This window comes from Gadus chalcogrammus, chromosome 5, assembly GCF_026213295.1.
Source record: "Gadus chalcogrammus isolate NIFS_2021 chromosome 5, NIFS_Gcha_1.0, whole genome shotgun sequence".
Taxonomy (NCBI): domain Eukaryota; kingdom Metazoa; phylum Chordata; class Actinopteri; order Gadiformes; family Gadidae; genus Gadus; species Gadus chalcogrammus.
The window spans coordinates 10,863,145-10,880,753 of NC_079416.1; the positions used below are offsets into that span (position 1 = coordinate 10,863,145).

General features: G+C 47.4%; 1 protein-coding gene across 1 annotated transcript in view; it reads left to right on the plus strand.

The window, feature by feature from the left end:
• The first annotated feature begins 290 nt into the window (after positions 1-290).
• Positions 291-17,609, plus strand: part of plcb2 (phospholipase C, beta 2) — a 22,037-nt gene continuing 4,718 nt past the window's right edge. Inside the window, exons 1-27 of the mRNA XM_056589717.1 lie at positions 291-377; positions 705-782; positions 1,102-1,170; positions 2,232-2,372; positions 2,590-2,669; positions 2,903-2,956; positions 3,047-3,122; positions 3,242-3,342; positions 3,749-3,900; positions 4,110-4,256; positions 5,237-5,394; positions 6,764-6,846; positions 7,024-7,108; positions 8,002-8,196; positions 8,597-8,710; positions 9,124-9,220; positions 9,483-9,567; positions 9,690-9,814; positions 10,101-10,252; positions 12,010-12,174; positions 12,418-12,517; positions 12,726-12,830; positions 13,706-13,770; positions 13,949-14,027; positions 14,221-14,704; positions 14,821-15,054; positions 15,326-15,446. Coding sequence (XP_056445692.1) covers positions 291-377; positions 705-782; positions 1,102-1,170; positions 2,232-2,372; positions 2,590-2,669; positions 2,903-2,956; positions 3,047-3,122; positions 3,242-3,342; positions 3,749-3,900; positions 4,110-4,256; positions 5,237-5,394; positions 6,764-6,846; positions 7,024-7,108; positions 8,002-8,196; positions 8,597-8,710; positions 9,124-9,220; positions 9,483-9,567; positions 9,690-9,814; positions 10,101-10,252; positions 12,010-12,174; positions 12,418-12,517; positions 12,726-12,830; positions 13,706-13,770; positions 13,949-14,027; positions 14,221-14,704; positions 14,821-15,054; positions 15,326-15,446 — 3,432 coding nt within the window. The remainder of the gene's footprint in view (positions 378-704; positions 783-1,101; positions 1,171-2,231; positions 2,373-2,589; positions 2,670-2,902; positions 2,957-3,046; positions 3,123-3,241; positions 3,343-3,748; positions 3,901-4,109; positions 4,257-5,236; positions 5,395-6,763; positions 6,847-7,023; positions 7,109-8,001; positions 8,197-8,596; positions 8,711-9,123; positions 9,221-9,482; positions 9,568-9,689; positions 9,815-10,100; positions 10,253-12,009; positions 12,175-12,417; positions 12,518-12,725; positions 12,831-13,705; positions 13,771-13,948; positions 14,028-14,220; positions 14,705-14,820; positions 15,055-15,325; positions 15,447-17,609) is intronic.

The window sequence follows — 17,609 nt, forward strand, 5'->3', positions numbered from 1 at the left end:
AGCACATGCACCCATCCTTGTCTTCCACCAGTAGGCTTCCTGGTATGTTGTTATTGACCCTCCACTTCATTTGCAATGCATATGTGTTTGGGTGCGTCTCGCCAGCGCTGCCGTCCGTCCTACTCCAGTTCCCTGTGTGCGCTTTGACATCGCAGGATAGAGACTCAGAGAGAGAGCGTGAAAGAGAGCGTAGATCACTGCAAAGCACCATGGTGCTATCAGAACTAGGAAGTATATAGTGTATGTTTAAGCCTTTTTTCTGAGGGGGTTAAAGAGGAGAGCAGGCCAGGATGCTAACCAAGAAGAGGTATGTTCTGGAGCCTCCCCAGGTGAAGGAATACCTGGTTAAGGGAGAAAGGTTCGTCAAATGGTCGGAGGTAAGTCAGATTTCACCACGCTATAACAGAGAAAACACCAGTCCTTCACAGACAGACCTGCTAAACCCTTGAGTCACAATGAATCTAGGGAAACCATGTATACAAAATGCTTTAGACCTCATTGGCTTCTGTACAAAATGCGGTTACTTCCACAACTATAAGTAGGTTATATATATCATCTAACATTTTGAATAACTTTGTTTTCTTAATTATCTGAACAAAGCGTTACATGTATGTAACATGCAATAGGCATCACCATTACGCAGTTTTACCACAACGTTTCATACTGTACCTCTAGAAATGTGGATTTCCTCCTGTAAACTATAGGACTCCACCAAGACGGGTCCTGTCACTATGAAGATGGACCCAAAGGGATATTACCTGTACTGGACCAACCAAAGCAAGGTGACCAACTGCATCCACCTTCATTCAACGTTGATTCAGTTATGTTCCTTTTAAATTATTAATTAAAGTTATAGCATTAGTTAAACTCTATAGTTTAATATAGTTGAGTATAACTAAAGTTATTAGTGATTTTGCTTCAAAACAAAACTTTTTTTTTTAAATTTGATAATAATAAGAAGAATGATCCTAAATACCTGATATCAACCGAAATGCTTATCTAAGCCACACATCACTGACACTATTTTACTGATAACCATCGGTGTCAGCGGTGCCCTGTTTGTTAAGGCTGTATTCTAATCATTGTGTTTCTTGCACCTAGGAAACAACATTCCTTGATGTGGCCCACATCAGAGACACCAGGATAGGGAAATATGCCAAACTCCCTAAAGTGAGTATTATTATTATTGTTATATGGAGAATTATAATTATGAATGAGCCATTCATTTTGGGTTGAATAGTCAAAGCATCAAACGTGTTATTCCTACCTTGGTTAGGTAAGCTTTAAGCGCTTATAAAGTGACCGACAGGTAATGGTACATCCGCCTCTCAATTTACACCATGCAACGTGCATTTGCCATGCAAAAAAGGGACAATAGACAAGTATCAAGATACACACAAAACACACACATACACACACAAACACACACACACACACACACACACACACACACACACACACACACACACACACACACACACACACACACACACACACACACACACACACACACACACACACACACACAAACACAAATCGCGTTATACAAATCACAGCCTCATTTGATTTGTCAATAAGAACACACATTTCCCTCGGAATACACCAGGACATTTAAGAGACTTGGGATACACAAGTCAAAGAGTTTAAACGTTTACACACACTTTTTACAGTTTATTAGTGCTGGCCGAGTTTGTGTTCAACTTGACCTGTCGGCCATCAGACTTTTTATATTCATCTTTCGATATTCATCGCAAGTCTGACTTAAACCTCCTATTTAATCAACAGAGGTCAGGGGTCAAATACATTCACCAGGAAGTACAGAACAGACTAACCCTGGAAATGGGATGCTATTTGTAATGTGTTCGTTTAATGTGTATGTGTATATTTTGTGTGCATGTGTACGTAAGTGTGGGTGCATGTGTGTGTGTGCATGTTTGTGTGTGTGTGTTTGTGTGTGTATGTTTGTATGTTTGTGTGTGTGTCTGTGTGTGTGTGTGTGTGTCTTTCTGTCTGTCTGTCTGTCTAGTATGTGTGTCAGTCAGCAAGTGCTTGCAAATGTTTGCATGGTCTGGTCCTCAGATTTGCCTGTCTTAGGCGTCCTAATGGCTCCCAGGTGTCTGATCTGCATACGCTCCTTTCATGAGCAATGGCATTATTTGTGTCAACACTTTTTACAATGCACGCTACAGTAATACTTTACAGTAGATTTCTGTTTTGTTTACCATTCACAGCACCCCAAGGTCCGTAACGTGTTCAACCTGGATTTCCCAGACAGCAACCACCTTTCTAAATCAATTACCATTGTCACGGGCATGGACATGGTGAACCTGACTTACTACAACTTCTTTGCCAGCAAGGAAAAAATCACACCGGTAGGAGACCACTCCCTTCCTTCCCAATAGTGCTCTCTTCAAAGTAAACAAGCGTTCACTCTCAGTTAATGGCACATTTCTGACATGAACGCCCTCTAGTGGTGAATGGGAAGCAGGGCCTTCTTTTGAACGTAGATGGCGAGAGGAAGTCATGATGTTTAATATCCCTCCCGCCTGCAACACATTAATACAATATACCTTATCTTTCCTATCATAGAACTGGGCCGCGGACGTCCTTGCCATTGCGTACAATGCGTCGAGAAACAATTCATGCAGACAAATCTTCCTGGATAAAATGTGAGTATGCCCTCCCATCCTTATAGCATGTCAACTCTTGTGTGGTTCACTGTAAACCACAGTGTGAACTTATTGGTCGCATATTACATCACAATACATAATACTTTATATAAGGCAATCTATATGAACTCATGAATGTACAGATTGATCAGCGTTAGTGAATATAGGTTTATAATTCAACCTACACCATAATAATTACTTACTTTTTATTACATATCTGCCTGCAATTTCAGATTTGTGCGCATCTGTATTCACACCAACAAGGACGGCAAGATCCCTGTGAAACAGTGAGTCCGGGTCTCTCAAAGTATTAAGATAAAACACAACACCAATTAAACACCGCTTTTATTGAGTTCTGTTGTTGTTGTCCTTCTCAGCATTTACAAACTGTTCCCGGCAGACAAGAAGAGGGTTGAGAGTGCGCTCGCAGCCGCTCACCTCCCCAAAGGCAAGGTGAGAGGGTCAGGGTTAGGGGGGGAGGAGCTGCTCATGGAACCATACGTGACTCTGTGTCATCCCAATGTTATTCCGTGTGATTACACTAATTTCCCTTGCTCGGTTTCCCTCGTCAGTATGACACCATTAAGCCTGATGTGTTCACTGAGGCCGCCTTCAAGATCTTCCTCATGAACCTGTGTCCACGGCCTGAGATCTACGAGATCTTCTCGTCCTAGTGAGTCTTCCTCGCTCGTTCGCTGCCTTCACCCAGCGCCCTGTCGTAATTCATTCAGCCTTATCCATTATAACTATATCTCCACATTTGTCGGATCTGAAAAACACACAGCGGTGTAGTTGTAATAACATCATTATCATAATTTTAAAGTGGGTTTATCTATTTTCATATAAATAGATAAAACCATGGTGATTAAGTCTTGGGCCCACCGATGAAAACAGCTTACAGTATTATACTTTATGTTGAATTGTATATTACGAACTGCGTGTCGGTGGCACCGTTTTTTATCCCTGTTGAAAATGACCGGAATATGACCGGCCAAAGGTGTCGCTAAAGAGAACAAAACGGAAATCCTAATTTTTACAGGAGGGTTTTGGAATCTGTGATTGATTTTTTGTCCTTGCAGCACTGCCAAGCCCTTCATGACGAAGGACATCTTCACCAAGTTCCTCAACGAGAAGCAGAGGGACTCTCGGCTCAACGAGGAGCTGTTCCCCCGCCTCAGGGCCGACCAGATCAAGGCTCTGATCGAAAAGTACGAGCCAGGCTCCAACAAGGGTGAGGACGCCACCGACAGGGCAAAGCAATCAAACCCAGAGGGTTGATGGATGGATGAATGATAGGTGGATGGATGATTGATGTATGGATAGATATAATAGAAAAATAATAGAATAATATACAGTTTAGGCTTAGCAATGCAAAGCAATGAATATAAACATACATGTAAACAAACAAGTGTATCATGTACCACTGATGTGTGTCCTCAGGCCAGATTTCTCCCGAGGGCCTGATGTTTTACCTCATGGGCTCGGAGACCTCCATCATCATCCAGGACAGGCTGGCCACCTGCAACGACATGACCCAGCCCATACCTCACTATTTCATCAAGTCCTCCCACAACACCTACCTCACAGGTCAGGCAGGACCATTCAGTTGTATAGCAGAAGCTCTATCCAAACACCACTTTATCCAAACTAATTCAGATACAGTGAAGGGACCATGTATGTTCGTTTAGGCGTCTTTATCAAGGATGTGGGAGTTGAAAACCCTCCCCACTTTACTATCCTCCCTCTGCTGGTTACAATGAGGAGAGATGCGTCGACATGCAGTGTTACACACACACACACACACACACACACACACACACACACACACACACACACACACACACACACACACACACACACACACACACACACACACACACACACACACACACACACACACACACACACACACACACACACACGCGCGCGCACACACACTCACACACACATATATATTATCATATAATTGAATCGCTCTATCCTCAGTGCTATTTATGAGGTTGTGTATGGAGTCTGTCATTCGACAAACCTATCTGATTTAATAAACGTCAGATAGAGAGTAGATCGGAGTAGAATTCCTTTGTCGTCGCAGAGGGTACAGCGAAATCTTTGTAGCTTTTGTAATGGAGCATTCGCACGTATAAAATCCAAAAAAAGTACAAACTAGGCTAATTTAAGGTGCAAACATATATATACATATAATATATAGAACAGTAAGATATGAAAAAACAACAATAGAATAGCAGCTGAGATATTAAAGGGTGATATTATCCCACTAGGTTTGAATAGCCAGCTATTGTAGTCAACAAAAATCGGACTTATCCTGTGTTTTAGTGAGATCACAAGTGGCAATGTCCAACCTGATGTATGATGGATAGATCAGTCTACCAGCCTACCAAGTGGACTTGACAGATTTTTAAACGGCTTGTACTGGCTTATCACACTGACCTGGTGGCATAATATCACCCCTTTAACTCATTGCAACGCACAGCCTCTTCCATCCACATTCACAGCCATGAGGACTTATGTAGACGTCATGTCTGGATGATGTGCTTGAACCCCTCCAGCCGGCCAGTTCTCGGGCGTGTCCACCCCAGAGATGTACCGCCAGTGCCTGCTCTCGGGCTGCCGGTGTCTGGAGCTCGACTGCTGGAAGGGCAAGCCCCCAGATGAAGAGCCCTACATCACCCACGGCTTCACCATGACCACTGAGATCCTCTTCAAGGTGCCCATACATACCACTGGCTGATGTTGAACACCAGTCTCATGATCTTTATTTACTCACACATGTGCATGCTGGATGGAAGTCCAAAACCCAAACAATTCGGCCATTGTAAAATATACCAAAGAAAATTCCTCAAGCATTGCGGGAGAGAGAGAGAGAGAGAGAGAGAGAGAGAGAGAGAGAGAGAGAGAGAGAGAGAGAGAGAGAGAGAGAGAGAGAGGGAGAGAGATTGAGAGAGAGAGAGAGAAAATAAATAAATAAAATCAATGCAAATCCTCAATGCAAAAAACGTGCATCCTGGCAGCACTTCAATTTACATCCTCAAACCAAGAACGTTGAATTATATGCGTGCTGTGATTAATCTGGAGTGTTCTAACATGCAAGATAGCGGTGGGGGATGGGTGGGGCTGGAGTAGAGAGAAGCAGTGGTCAGGTTCCCATCAAGGTTACAGCCCCCTGTTGAAGGCTTGGCAGCCAGTGTGTAACAGGTCTTTGCAGGCTGCCCTGCGCTTTGAGGTCGTAAATGTACGCTTTTGTACTTACATGGGATGTATGGGTTACATGGGCTCCCCCACACACACACACACACACACACACACACACACACACACACACACACACACACACACACACACACACACACACACACACACACACACACACACACACACACACACACACACACACACACACACACAAAGAAAGAACACTCGATACTTTCTTTATCTCACACTCCTAACACTCTCTGAACCACACACACACTAAAACACACACACTCTCTCACTTTGGTTCTCGGTTCTGGTTTAACACTTCCCTACAAGGGCCTCTGGAGTGCTTCTCCTTCCTGACACGGATACAAAACACCTTCGTGGGGTGGAGGAAGACGCCGTGCGGGGTGTCAGGCCTCGTCTGCCCGTTACGTTAGGAGAGAATGACAGTAGTCTCTGTGTGTCTGTGTTCCCGTTTGAACGTTATCGTGGGCCCCTCTGTGTTACTTCCTGCCTGTGTGCCTGAATGTCAGTGCTTTCACTTTGTGTTATGTTATTTTATTGGTGTTGTACTTTTATGCTTCTAGGAATTCTGCTTTCAAGTTTGTGCAACTGCCTTTGACCATCCATTCTTGCTAAAAAAAAAACACAACATGATGAGTTCATTTAAAGGTTCGATCTCAATGAAAACATACTGCTTATCTCTCTCTCTCTGACTTTTTCTCTCTCTCTATCTCTGTGTGTTTGTGTTTATCTCTCTCTCTCCCTCTCTCTCCCTCTCTCTCTATCTCTGTGTTTATACCTCTCTCTGTCTCTGAGTGTGTGTGTGTGTCTCTTTCTCTTTCTGTGTGTGTGTGTGTGTCTCTCTCTCTCTGTGACAGGATGTGATCGAAGCCATCAACGAGAGTGCCTTCAAGACCTCCCCATTCCCAGTGGTCCTCTCCTTTGAGAACCACGTGGACTCGTACGTGACCCCCCCAGCCCGCCTCCCTGCAGACTCTCAAAGACACACCACACTAAGTATCATGGGGCACATGAGGACAGGACAAAACGGGGGACGGGGGGGGGGATAGGACACACATAGGAGTGTTGTTCTACGTCAGTGTGGTGTTCTAACGGGTGTTGCTGTGCTTTGTTCCAGGGTGAAGCAGCAGGAGAAGATGGCCAACTATTGCAGAACCATATTTGGTGATGCCCTGCTTACGGAACCGCTGGAGAAATACCCTGTGAGTAGCAGGGTGGCCGCAGGGATCAAGGCAATCAGGGCCTTGTGGTTTTCATCAATATCCTACATGCATCTGGTTCTCCGTTACCTGATCCGTCTGAGGGGACTGATTTACGTGTGGGTGTATCCGCCACATGTATCCGCCACATTCAGACACACCACCGCGTTATTACCTACGCCTTGCTGTGTGTGAATGTGTGTCTATGTGTGTCTATGCACGTGTGTGTTCTGCACATACATGCTGTGCACAGTGTTTGCACACAGACTACTACGAGTCCATCGAACGATGTATCTCTCCGCTCATTGCCCCTCCTCCCCTCTCCCCTCCTCCCTTCCTCCCCTCCTCCCTTCCTCCCCTCATCCTCCACTCCTCTTCCCTCCTCCTCTCCTCTCCCCTCCCCTCCTCTACCCTCTCCCCTCCTCTCCTCTCCCCTCCTCCCCTCCCCTCCTCTCCCCTCCTCCCCTCCTCCCCTCCCCTCCTCTCCCCTCCTCCCCTCCTCCCCTCCTCCCCTCTCCCTTCCTCCCCTCATCCTCCACTCCTCTTCCCTCCTCCCCTCCTCTCCCTCTCCTGTCCTCCCGTCTCCCCTCCTCCCCTCCCCTCCTCTCCCCTCTCCCCTCCTCCCCTCTCCCTCTCCCCTCCCCTCCTCTTTCCTCTCCCCTCCCCTCTTCCCCTCTCCCTCTCCCCTCCCCTCCACTCCCCTCCTCCCCTCTCCCCTCCTCCCCACTCCCCTCTCCCCTCTCCCCTCCTCCCCTCTCCCTCTCCCCTCCCCTCCTCTTTCCTCTCCCCTCCCCTCTTCCCCTCTCCCTCTCCCCTCCCCTCCCCTCCACTCCCCTCGTCCCCTCTTCCCTCCTCCCCTCTCCCTTCCTCCGCTCCCCTCCCCTCCCACCACTCAGCTGAAGCCCGGTCAGCAGATCCCCAGCCCCTTGGAGCTCATGGGGAAGATCCTGATCAAGAACAAGAAGGGCCACGACAAGCCCGCCATCGTGGAGCAGGCCCCGCTCCCAGAGGTGGGCGACGCAGCGACGGACCCCGCCGCTCCGGGAGCCCCCCCGGAGGCCCCGGCTGGTGAGATGGACCCCCAGCACGCAGTCCTTGTTGTTGTTGTTGTTGTTGTTGTTGGGGAGGTGGTTGTGGTTTGTTAATGAAAGAGACCACCAAATATTGTGTGCAGTAAAATAGGCAATACGTTACACTACAGATGGAAACGAGCTCAGTAGCTCTGGCCCAACTGCTGTTGTTGTGCACAGTCCCTGTTAAATTAATTAAATAAGAAGAATCTCATATACAGTCTCAAAAATATCCATGGTCCGGTATGTTTCTTCAATACGGTATCCACCTTTTCTGTCTTCAGATCAGCAAATGTAACCGACAAGGCATGAAGGCTTTTATATTTTGAAAGCCTTTATATCATCAAAGCCATCATGGGAGCCCCCCACCCACTGAGTGCAACCCACTGCTAGCGTAATTGACTAGCGTTGTTATTCTGAGCTGCTCTGTCGTCTGTCCGGTGCTTCAGACGCCAAGGCGGCTGCTGTGGACGAGAACGAGGAGCAGGACGATGCGGACGAGCAGGACGAGGAGAAGATGAAGACCTCGGATGAGGTACGGTGAAAGATAATATCAATGCTAAATAATAATTTATAAAAAAACATCAATTCGATCGTGGAGTCGTTGGGTTAAACAGAGATGACGATAACCCTGCTTTTTGTTCTTGCTGGTCAAGCAGGCCCACAGCGTGTTATGAGGGCTGTGTCTTTCAGTACAGAACATCACAGTTTGTACTTTTCTGTCACATGTCACGCTGTGCCCACGTTGATGCCAAGAGGAGGCTCTGTTAGAAGAAGGAGAAGTCTTGTTTCTGATCTAGTTCTACAGCTAATGAATGGACAACATGGCATGCCCCCTGTCTCGTATACAGCGGGCGGCTGATAGGACCGGTGGGCAATGAGAGTGAGGCGGTCGACCTTTCGGATGATGTTCTACTCTCTTCTCCTCCCCTCCTCTCTCTCCCTCAGGGCACTGCAGGACAGGAAGTCACGGCCTACGAGGCCATGTCCTCTATAGTCAACTACATCCAGCCCAACAAGTTCATGTCTTTTGAAAACTCCAAAAGTAGGCTCTTCTCCGCTCTCCCTCTTAAATACTGTTATTGCCTGCAATTCATTTATCATTAATGCAACTTAAAATGTAACCGCTATTAACGATCACTAGCCTCCGTTTTATATTCATTGACTTGACGATTCTAAGTGTTGGTGTGGGTATTGCAACGGTCAATTTAACAAACAAGTTCTTAGTGCTTTGCTTACTGCCTACGCTTAAAATTGAAACTGCATTAACACTGTATTTGTTGACGTTCCCGTCTCCTTTATTACAGAGAAGAACAAGAGTTACGGCATCTCGTCTTTCGTGGAGACCAAAGGAGAAGCGATGATTGCCAAGAGTGCAGTGGAGTTTGTCGAGTATCCTTTGCTCATTTGGAGCACGCACAATCACATCCCACCGGTCAACAAGGCTTTGGTGGGCTGTTCATTGTACATATGGGACAGGGGTGGGTTTGCGGACCTTTAACCAGGTTCCACAGATATAACCGGAGGCAGATGAGCAGGATCTACCCTAAAGGAACCAGGATGGACTCCTCCAATTACAATCCCCAGCCCTTCTGGAACGCCGGCTGCCAGTTCGTGGCCCTCAACTATCAGACTATGGGTAGCTATTGGGTTATTGAACTCTGACACAAAAGCATTAATCACAAGATGGGAAGACTCTGGTCGCCCCATCTTGTGATTCATGCTTTTATGTCGATTGACAGGGTCGAGCTATTATACATGTGCTGTACATGATGGTTGACATGGGATATATGTTTGGAAGCTGTGGTTCTGTTCTTCACCACAAGGGGTCAGGGTTGGCCTTTTTTGAGATGCACCAGAAATCCTACACTGTATCTGTCCAGCAAAAAAGTGGCAGCTGAACAGACTTGGGTTTGTGTTTTCAGATTTCCCAATGCAGCTCAACATGGCGTTGTTTGAGTACAACGGGAGGTCGGGTTACCTCCTCAAGCACGACGTCATGCGACGCAGCGACAAGAAGTTTGATCCGTTCTGCGAGAGGATAGACACCATCATAGCCAACACGCTGAGCATCAAGGCAAGGTTCACACGTAGCATTACACACACACACACACACACACACACACACACACACACACACACACACACACACACACACACACACACACACACACACACACACACACTAACACACACACACACACACACACACACACACACACACACACACACACACACACACACACACACACACACACACACCGGGCATATGTTGAATCAGCAGCTTCTATAGGCTAGTCAGCCATGAACAGCTTGAGTCATACGCCCGATCTATAAGGGTGGTGGGGGGACACTCTTCTGAGGTTTAAAGTGCAACTGGCAGGTTGGGAACCCAAATTAATTAATGTGGGGAAAGCATAAAGGAAATCGATGTTACCACTCCAACATGTAAAAGCACCACCATCAGGTGTACACACCATTATGTGAATACACCATCAGGTGAATACGCCAGCAGGTCAAAGCACCACCATCAGGTGAATACCCCACCAGGTAAAAGCACCACCATCAGGTGAATACCCCACCAGGTCAAAGCACCACCATCAGGTGAATACACCATCAGGTGAATACCCCACCAGGTCAAAGCACCACCATCAGGTGAATACACCATCAGGTGAATACCCCACCAGGTCAAAGCCCCGACATCAGGTGAATACACCACCTGGTGAATACACCATCAGGTGAATACACCACCAGGTCAAAGCATCACCATCAGGTGAATACACCACCACACCATCAGCTGAATACCCCACCAGGTCAAAGCACCCCCAGGAGGTGAATACACCATCAGTTGAAAACACCAACAGGTGAATACACCACCAGGTTGAAACACCATCAGGTGAATCCACCATCAGGTGAATCCACCATCAGGTGAATCCACCATCAGGTAAATAATCAGGTGTATCCAGCATTAAATGAATCCACCTCCTGAATGCACCTCGGCACTACTGGAGGCGTGCTGCTTGACATCCTAGTGCAGAGTGACATGTGGACAGCTGATTGACAGCCCCATGCTGCCCCTAGGAGCACACAATGGGTGTAATTCAAAAAATATTACCTGCTAGTGGCTCTTAGGAAATACTAACAACAGAAAACGCCGGTACTCATTATCCCCCCACAATATACCCTGATACTGACTTACGGAGAGACCGCTGAACACATGACAAACAACCGAAGCCGGGTTAGAAGAGGCCAGTGTCCCCTCGGTTTCATACCGCCGTGTCCTCTGAAGCTGTTCTCTCCATTTAATATTAATGGGAATTGTTCCCTGCAGGGGGTCAGCGTGCGTATCATTTATACCTCTCCGTTTCCCTCAGACCTCCTGACATGGACTCAAACTCATTGGTTTCATAAATTGAAGCTCACGTGCGCATCATCAACGACTGACTTTCTATGCCATACATAGACCTGTTTTGCCTCCCATGGTGCTGTCTATCTATAGCCGGTTCATTCGGTGTGAGTATATACACAGCCCGAAATAACTGCGGCTGCCTGCTGGCTACCTGGAGTTGTTCCCTGGTATCCATTAGTGTTAAGCTTTAGGAGAAAACCAATACATATTATCCTCCCGCGGGGGGGCCATGTGTGTCGGTGTTTGTATGAGCATTCAGTTTCAACCCGGTTCAACTCCCTGTCCTTTAGACGCACCACGCACAGCGGGACGTGGAAGGGCTTTGTGTCGTTGTGAATGAATGGCGGAGAGACTTTTACAACGAAAACTAGACCAGAGTGCCCCTAACTGGTCTCTGACGCTGGGTTCTCACCTTGTCCCGCCAGATCTACTCAGGGCAGTTCCTGAGCGACAAGAGTGTGAAGACGGGTGTGGAGGCGGAGATCATCGGACTGCCGGGAGATCCCAAGAAAAAGTTCCGCACTAAATGGACCGCCACGGCAAACGCCATCAACCCTGTGTGGAACGAGGAGCCCTTCGTCTTTGACAAGGTGTGTGCGTGTATGTGTGTGTGGGTGATGACTACACACGTGTTTGAGTGTGTATTTGTGCACGTCTGTGTTTGAGTGTTTGTTTGAGTGATGACTACACACATGTTTGTGTGTGTGTGTGTGTGTGTGCGTGAATGCGTTTTGGAAGAAAGGGTACTTAGAGAGATGAGACTTGTTAGTGTGTGAGTAATATGCAGGAGTCGGCTGACCCTGATGCATTGATTCGTGCCACACCTCGCCCAGATCCTGCTCCCCGAAATGGCCTCCCTCCGGCTCGTGGTCCACGAGGAGAACGGTAAATTCCTGGGACACAGGATCCTCCCTCTGGATGCCATTCAGTCGGGTGAGCGAAAGGAAGGCATCCCAACACTTTACATGATCCAACTCACAGCTCACTCACCGGTGCATACGCTCCCCCAGTTTGTACTGGTTCTGTAGCCCTTGTATGGCTCTCCTAACCCAGCACTCACACCTGTCTTCTGTCGACAGCCACATCATATAAAGTCGTAGCCACGTTAAAGGTGTGTGAGTTCTTTACGTCTGACCTCCAGGCTTCCAGCACATCGCCCTCCGCAGCGAGGGCAACATGGTGCTGACGCTGCCCGCCCTCTTTGTGTACATCGAGATCAAGGACTACATCCCGGCCGCCTTCGCAGGTGCCCCGCCCGTCTGCTCTGTGTCCCCGCGAGGCGCGCGCCCGCTCTTAGAACCGGTCTAAATGGAATCCCAGGAAAGGGGAGGCGGCCACTGATGCAGAGCTGGAGACCAGAGGATGTGTTTATGGCCCTAATCACGTAGAGATGCTGGTGTATCTGAATATGATTGATCAGCACACACTCAAACACACACACACATACGGACGCACACACACACACCACACACACACACACACACACACACACACACACACACACAAACACACAGAATGGCAAACAGAATACATCTCTCACTCAAAAATTAAGATAATAAAATATCAACTTTATATTTTGATTCAGGAATGAAGAATTGCATTTTTGCGAAGCCATCCTTTGTAAATTTGATGAAACTTATCCTTTATAATCCTCCACTCACAAAAGTATAATTCATATATTATCATCTCTTATAGGGCTGCTCGATTAGGGAAAAAAGTCATAATCAAGATTATTTTGGTCAATATTGATATCACGACTACTCAACTGATTATTTTTGAGTTTGAAAACATGATGTATATATTCAGTATTTCTCTCCAAAGAATCACTTTGTAACTAAGAACTTTGAAATTTCCCCTTAAAAAAATACACAAAATGTTTAAATAGAGAATGTTCAAATCAAAATTAATGTAGAAATATGTATCCAGCTGTTCTGCAATTTCTATCAAATATTTAGTGCATAAAATCAATATACTTGCGTTTCAACTCGATTACATTAGTTTGGGGCAGTGCAATCAAAATATTGATTGCACTGCCCCACTCTGTTATCTTATATATAATATATATATATATATGAATACAGTGCTGCTGCGTTACGCTATCGCTTTCTTCTCTCACCTCAGATTTCACGGATGCCTTGTTCAACCCAACAAAGGGCACAGAGAAGACCACCACCAAACCACAGGAGGTAAAATGAAGGCCGTACTTGAGACAACTAATCTCCGCATCCACTGGCAACCGGTGGAGTGACATACACAACCTGTCCTCCGGTCTTCCATAAATCCATAACAGCAGTAATTGTCTTCCTGGAAGGCGATTATGTTGGTGAGAATGTGTTGTCCTGTGCTCCATCTCCCCTTTCACAGTCCTCCTCCTCCTACGTCAGCCCCTACGAGATGCCCGCCGTTGCCGCCGTGGCGTCGGCCACTCCCGCTCCTGATACAGGTAATGGAGCTCGCGGTTAGCGACGGAGTTTATAGGTTAGTATTCACAAATTGTATCTGTTAAAGAACATGGATTGTAGGTGATTCAAATGAAGACGCGGTAAATGGGTTCGTTTTGTTTGGGTCGCACTGGTGAAAGCACAGATCGGCCTGTACAGTATGAGAGATGTTCATGAAGTGTGGATGTTCTCCAGCTAAAACTCCAGAGACCAAGACAGACGCCGTGGAACCGCCAGCGGCCGAGGCAGAGGCCACAAAGGCGGCAGAAGGAGAACCCAAAGCTGGGGAAGAACCAAAGGCTGAGGAGGCTCCCAAGGCCGAAGAAGAACCCAAAGTTGAGGAGTCTCCAAAACCTGAAGAAGAACCCAAGGCTGAAGAAGAACCCAAAGTTGAGGAGGCTCCAAAAGCTGAGGAAGAACCCAAAGCTGAAGAAGAACCCAAAGCTGAGGAAGAACCCAAGGCTGCAGAAGAACCCAAGGCTGCAGAAGAAGCCAAAGCTGCAGAGGAGGCGGAGGTCATCCCAGAGGCCGCCTTAGAACCAGCACCCGGCACCGAACCTGAGCCCGCCCCTGAGGGGCCGGTCAGCGAGCCGGACCCCGGGGTGGAGGAGACTCCAGCCGCTGTGGTTCCTGTCGCGGTCGACTCTACTCCTTCTCCGGCCGCTGGAGGTAACCCTCAGTTTAAATAGATACTTGTCCCTGAAGGTAAGGTTGAAATTGATCACGTTAAAGTGATCATATGTGTCTCCGAACACAAATGCTTGTGGTTTTCTATATCTATATCTATATCTATAGCTATATCTGTCTCATGGTGTCTCCCCTGGCCTATGTTCTTTCACCGACAGACCCCACCACGGTGAGTGTTGAAGAGCTCCTCCAGCACAAGAACTACATCAAGGTCACCAAGCGGCAGGAGAAGGAGATAAAGGAGCTGGAGAAGAAGCTTCAGAAGAAACAGGAGGACCTGATACAGAAAAGCACCGACAGCTTCAAGGCCTACAAGAAGAAGGGCTCCCTCAAGAAAAAGGAGTAAGGACCTGTGTTTTTCTCCTTTCTGTTCCAGTGAGTCAATGTTGAAAGATTGAAGGAACACAAGCGCATTCAAAGCAATCACAAAGGCCTGTGAATAAAGATGACTCATCATGGTACAAGTCACTCCAGCGCCGCTCAAACATTAACCCCTTTCTCTTTTCTGATTCTATAGGCTGTAATAATTGTGTTCCTTCTTCTAACATATCCCGTTACCGGGAACTGGTTCAGGCCTTGACCGGCGCCGCTGACGCTCCGATGTGTTGTGCAGGGGGGAGGGGGAGTCGACCCAGGCTAAGGAGCAGAAGGAGAAACTCCAAGGGGATCTGAACACGCTGTTTGAAGATCAGTGCAACCAGATGAAGAAGAAGAAAGACACTCACGCCACTGAGGTAACGTCCATGAGTTCACTGCATTCAAATGGAATGGTTACATTGGAGAAATCATACGAAAAACTTTACTGTAACTATGGATTTCCAAGGGTATTTCATCGTTATGACATTGAGGTTTTGCGTTAGCTTCAACCTTCACCAAACAGCTATATGTTAATTATGACCGATGTGTTATCCCACTTCTTAAAACGGTAGGATAGCACTAAACACTTACAGCTACGCAATCCTATTCCGTTTTTTGGCTCTTTATTTAAAAGTAAAGCAATACCATCTTGTTGTTAAAATGCAGAAGGAGCCAGAATTCATTGTGTTCGATGCATCTACTTCCACCACTTGGCCCACCCCTTTTTGCACCCATTGGCCATTTTTCATGGCTTTATTGATCCGACCCCCACCCGCCAAACCGAGGCCTTCTCTCCGTCGGATCAGGGTGCACCCACAGTTCTCTCCACCTCCTCTCTCGGCGCACGGCCTCAGCCTCACGGGCGAGCTGCCAGGCCCGCCACCGGCTCTATCGATTACCCATCAGCCCCAGGGGCTCAGGGGTGCTCTCTGAATCAAGCACTGACTCTGCATGAGATTGAGAGGTCAATCAAGTCGTCTTCCAGCGGCCGTACGCCTCACTGGACGGACTGCACTTTTCATTCAGATCAGTCCGACCCGGAGGTTCATCGTTGTTGCAGTTTATTAGAGTCAAACACACGGATCAGGGCCAGGATTGTTTGAAGTATGGGGAGCGTATGAGGCTTTGGTTAAACCCCTCTCCTCCCTAGTCTATCAAAAAGCCAAAACTAAGCTCTTTTGGAAGCTTTGAAGACAAGGCAGGGTTTGCAAGGTTCCTAAATTGAACCACCGGGATTATCAAATGCTTATAAATGTTTGCTGCAACTCAGTGCCATTTGTATCTCTGACTGCTCCTGCTCCTGGGCTAGGAAATGCTTTCTTCACAACGATTGGCATGCGGCCGCATTATTTTGGTTTCTCTCCAAAATAAAAAACATCCATTCTTGGTCGGGTTGTTAAAGGTGCCATGGCATGAAAATCTCACTTTATGAGGTTTTCTAACATAAATATGAGTTCCCCTAGCCTGCCTATGGTCCCCGAGTGGCTAAAACTTGCGTTCGGTGTAAAACGAGCACTAGGTGTTCTACTCGCCTTTGAAAAAACGGAGGCTCAAGCGCACTGATTTGGAATGTGGTATCATATGTCGTCACATATCATCTAAGCTCCTCCCCTTACTCTACCTGGCCCGCCCAGAGACTTGACCCGCCAATGAGACACGGCCGTGCGAGCGCCACATGTGTGTGTTTGTGTGTGAATACACACACTGTAACGCAAGTGTTTCTTGTCGGTTCTTTGACGTCTCTTGTATTTCCACAACAAGACTGTAGTGGGGGTTATCTCAGCCATGGTTGAGAATGAATTGGGGGAAAGGAACTTTGGCTTTGACTCCCTCAAGAACATGAACCATGACATGGAGGAGAAAGGGATTGTTGGCCGCGAATGTCTCCCGCTTGAGCCCCGCTTTCCGCTGCCGAGGGACCGCTGCCGAGGGACCACCGCCTCGGCGCTGCAGGAGGCGGAGGTGCCTGAGCGCTGCCCGGCAACAATCCTTTCCTCCTCCATGTCGCGGTTCAGTCTACTTCAGATTGATGTGGACGTGGAAGAACCAGGAACGTCGGAGAACCCAACGCGGTCGTTCGAGATTCATAATTTCGGCTCACACAGCTTTTGGCCGTGATAATATATATTATATGATATAGAGATCTATGTATATGATATTATTTAGATATAGAGCTCCAGGACTCCTGCGTGTTCTAGAATATTTACAGACCCCGGCTAAAGGCTATGTGCGCCTCGCCATTGCGATACATCCACTGTAAACAGAGCGCATGGTACCGTGGCTGCAAGCTGCTCAGGGCCACACCCCCACCCTCCTCCTTGACCCGCCTCGCTCCTCCTCATTTGCATTATAGCTACAGACACCAGAACAGCGCATTTGGGGGAAGCTAAATGTGCGACTGGCTCGGAGTGGCTGTAACTCTGCACCACGGCTGAATTTCGGGAACGTCTTTGAATACCGTGTTAGTGGCCCACTAATACCTATATTAAAGCATCCATAAAATAGCATGTCATGGCACCTTTAAGTGCTTTTTTCTGCCA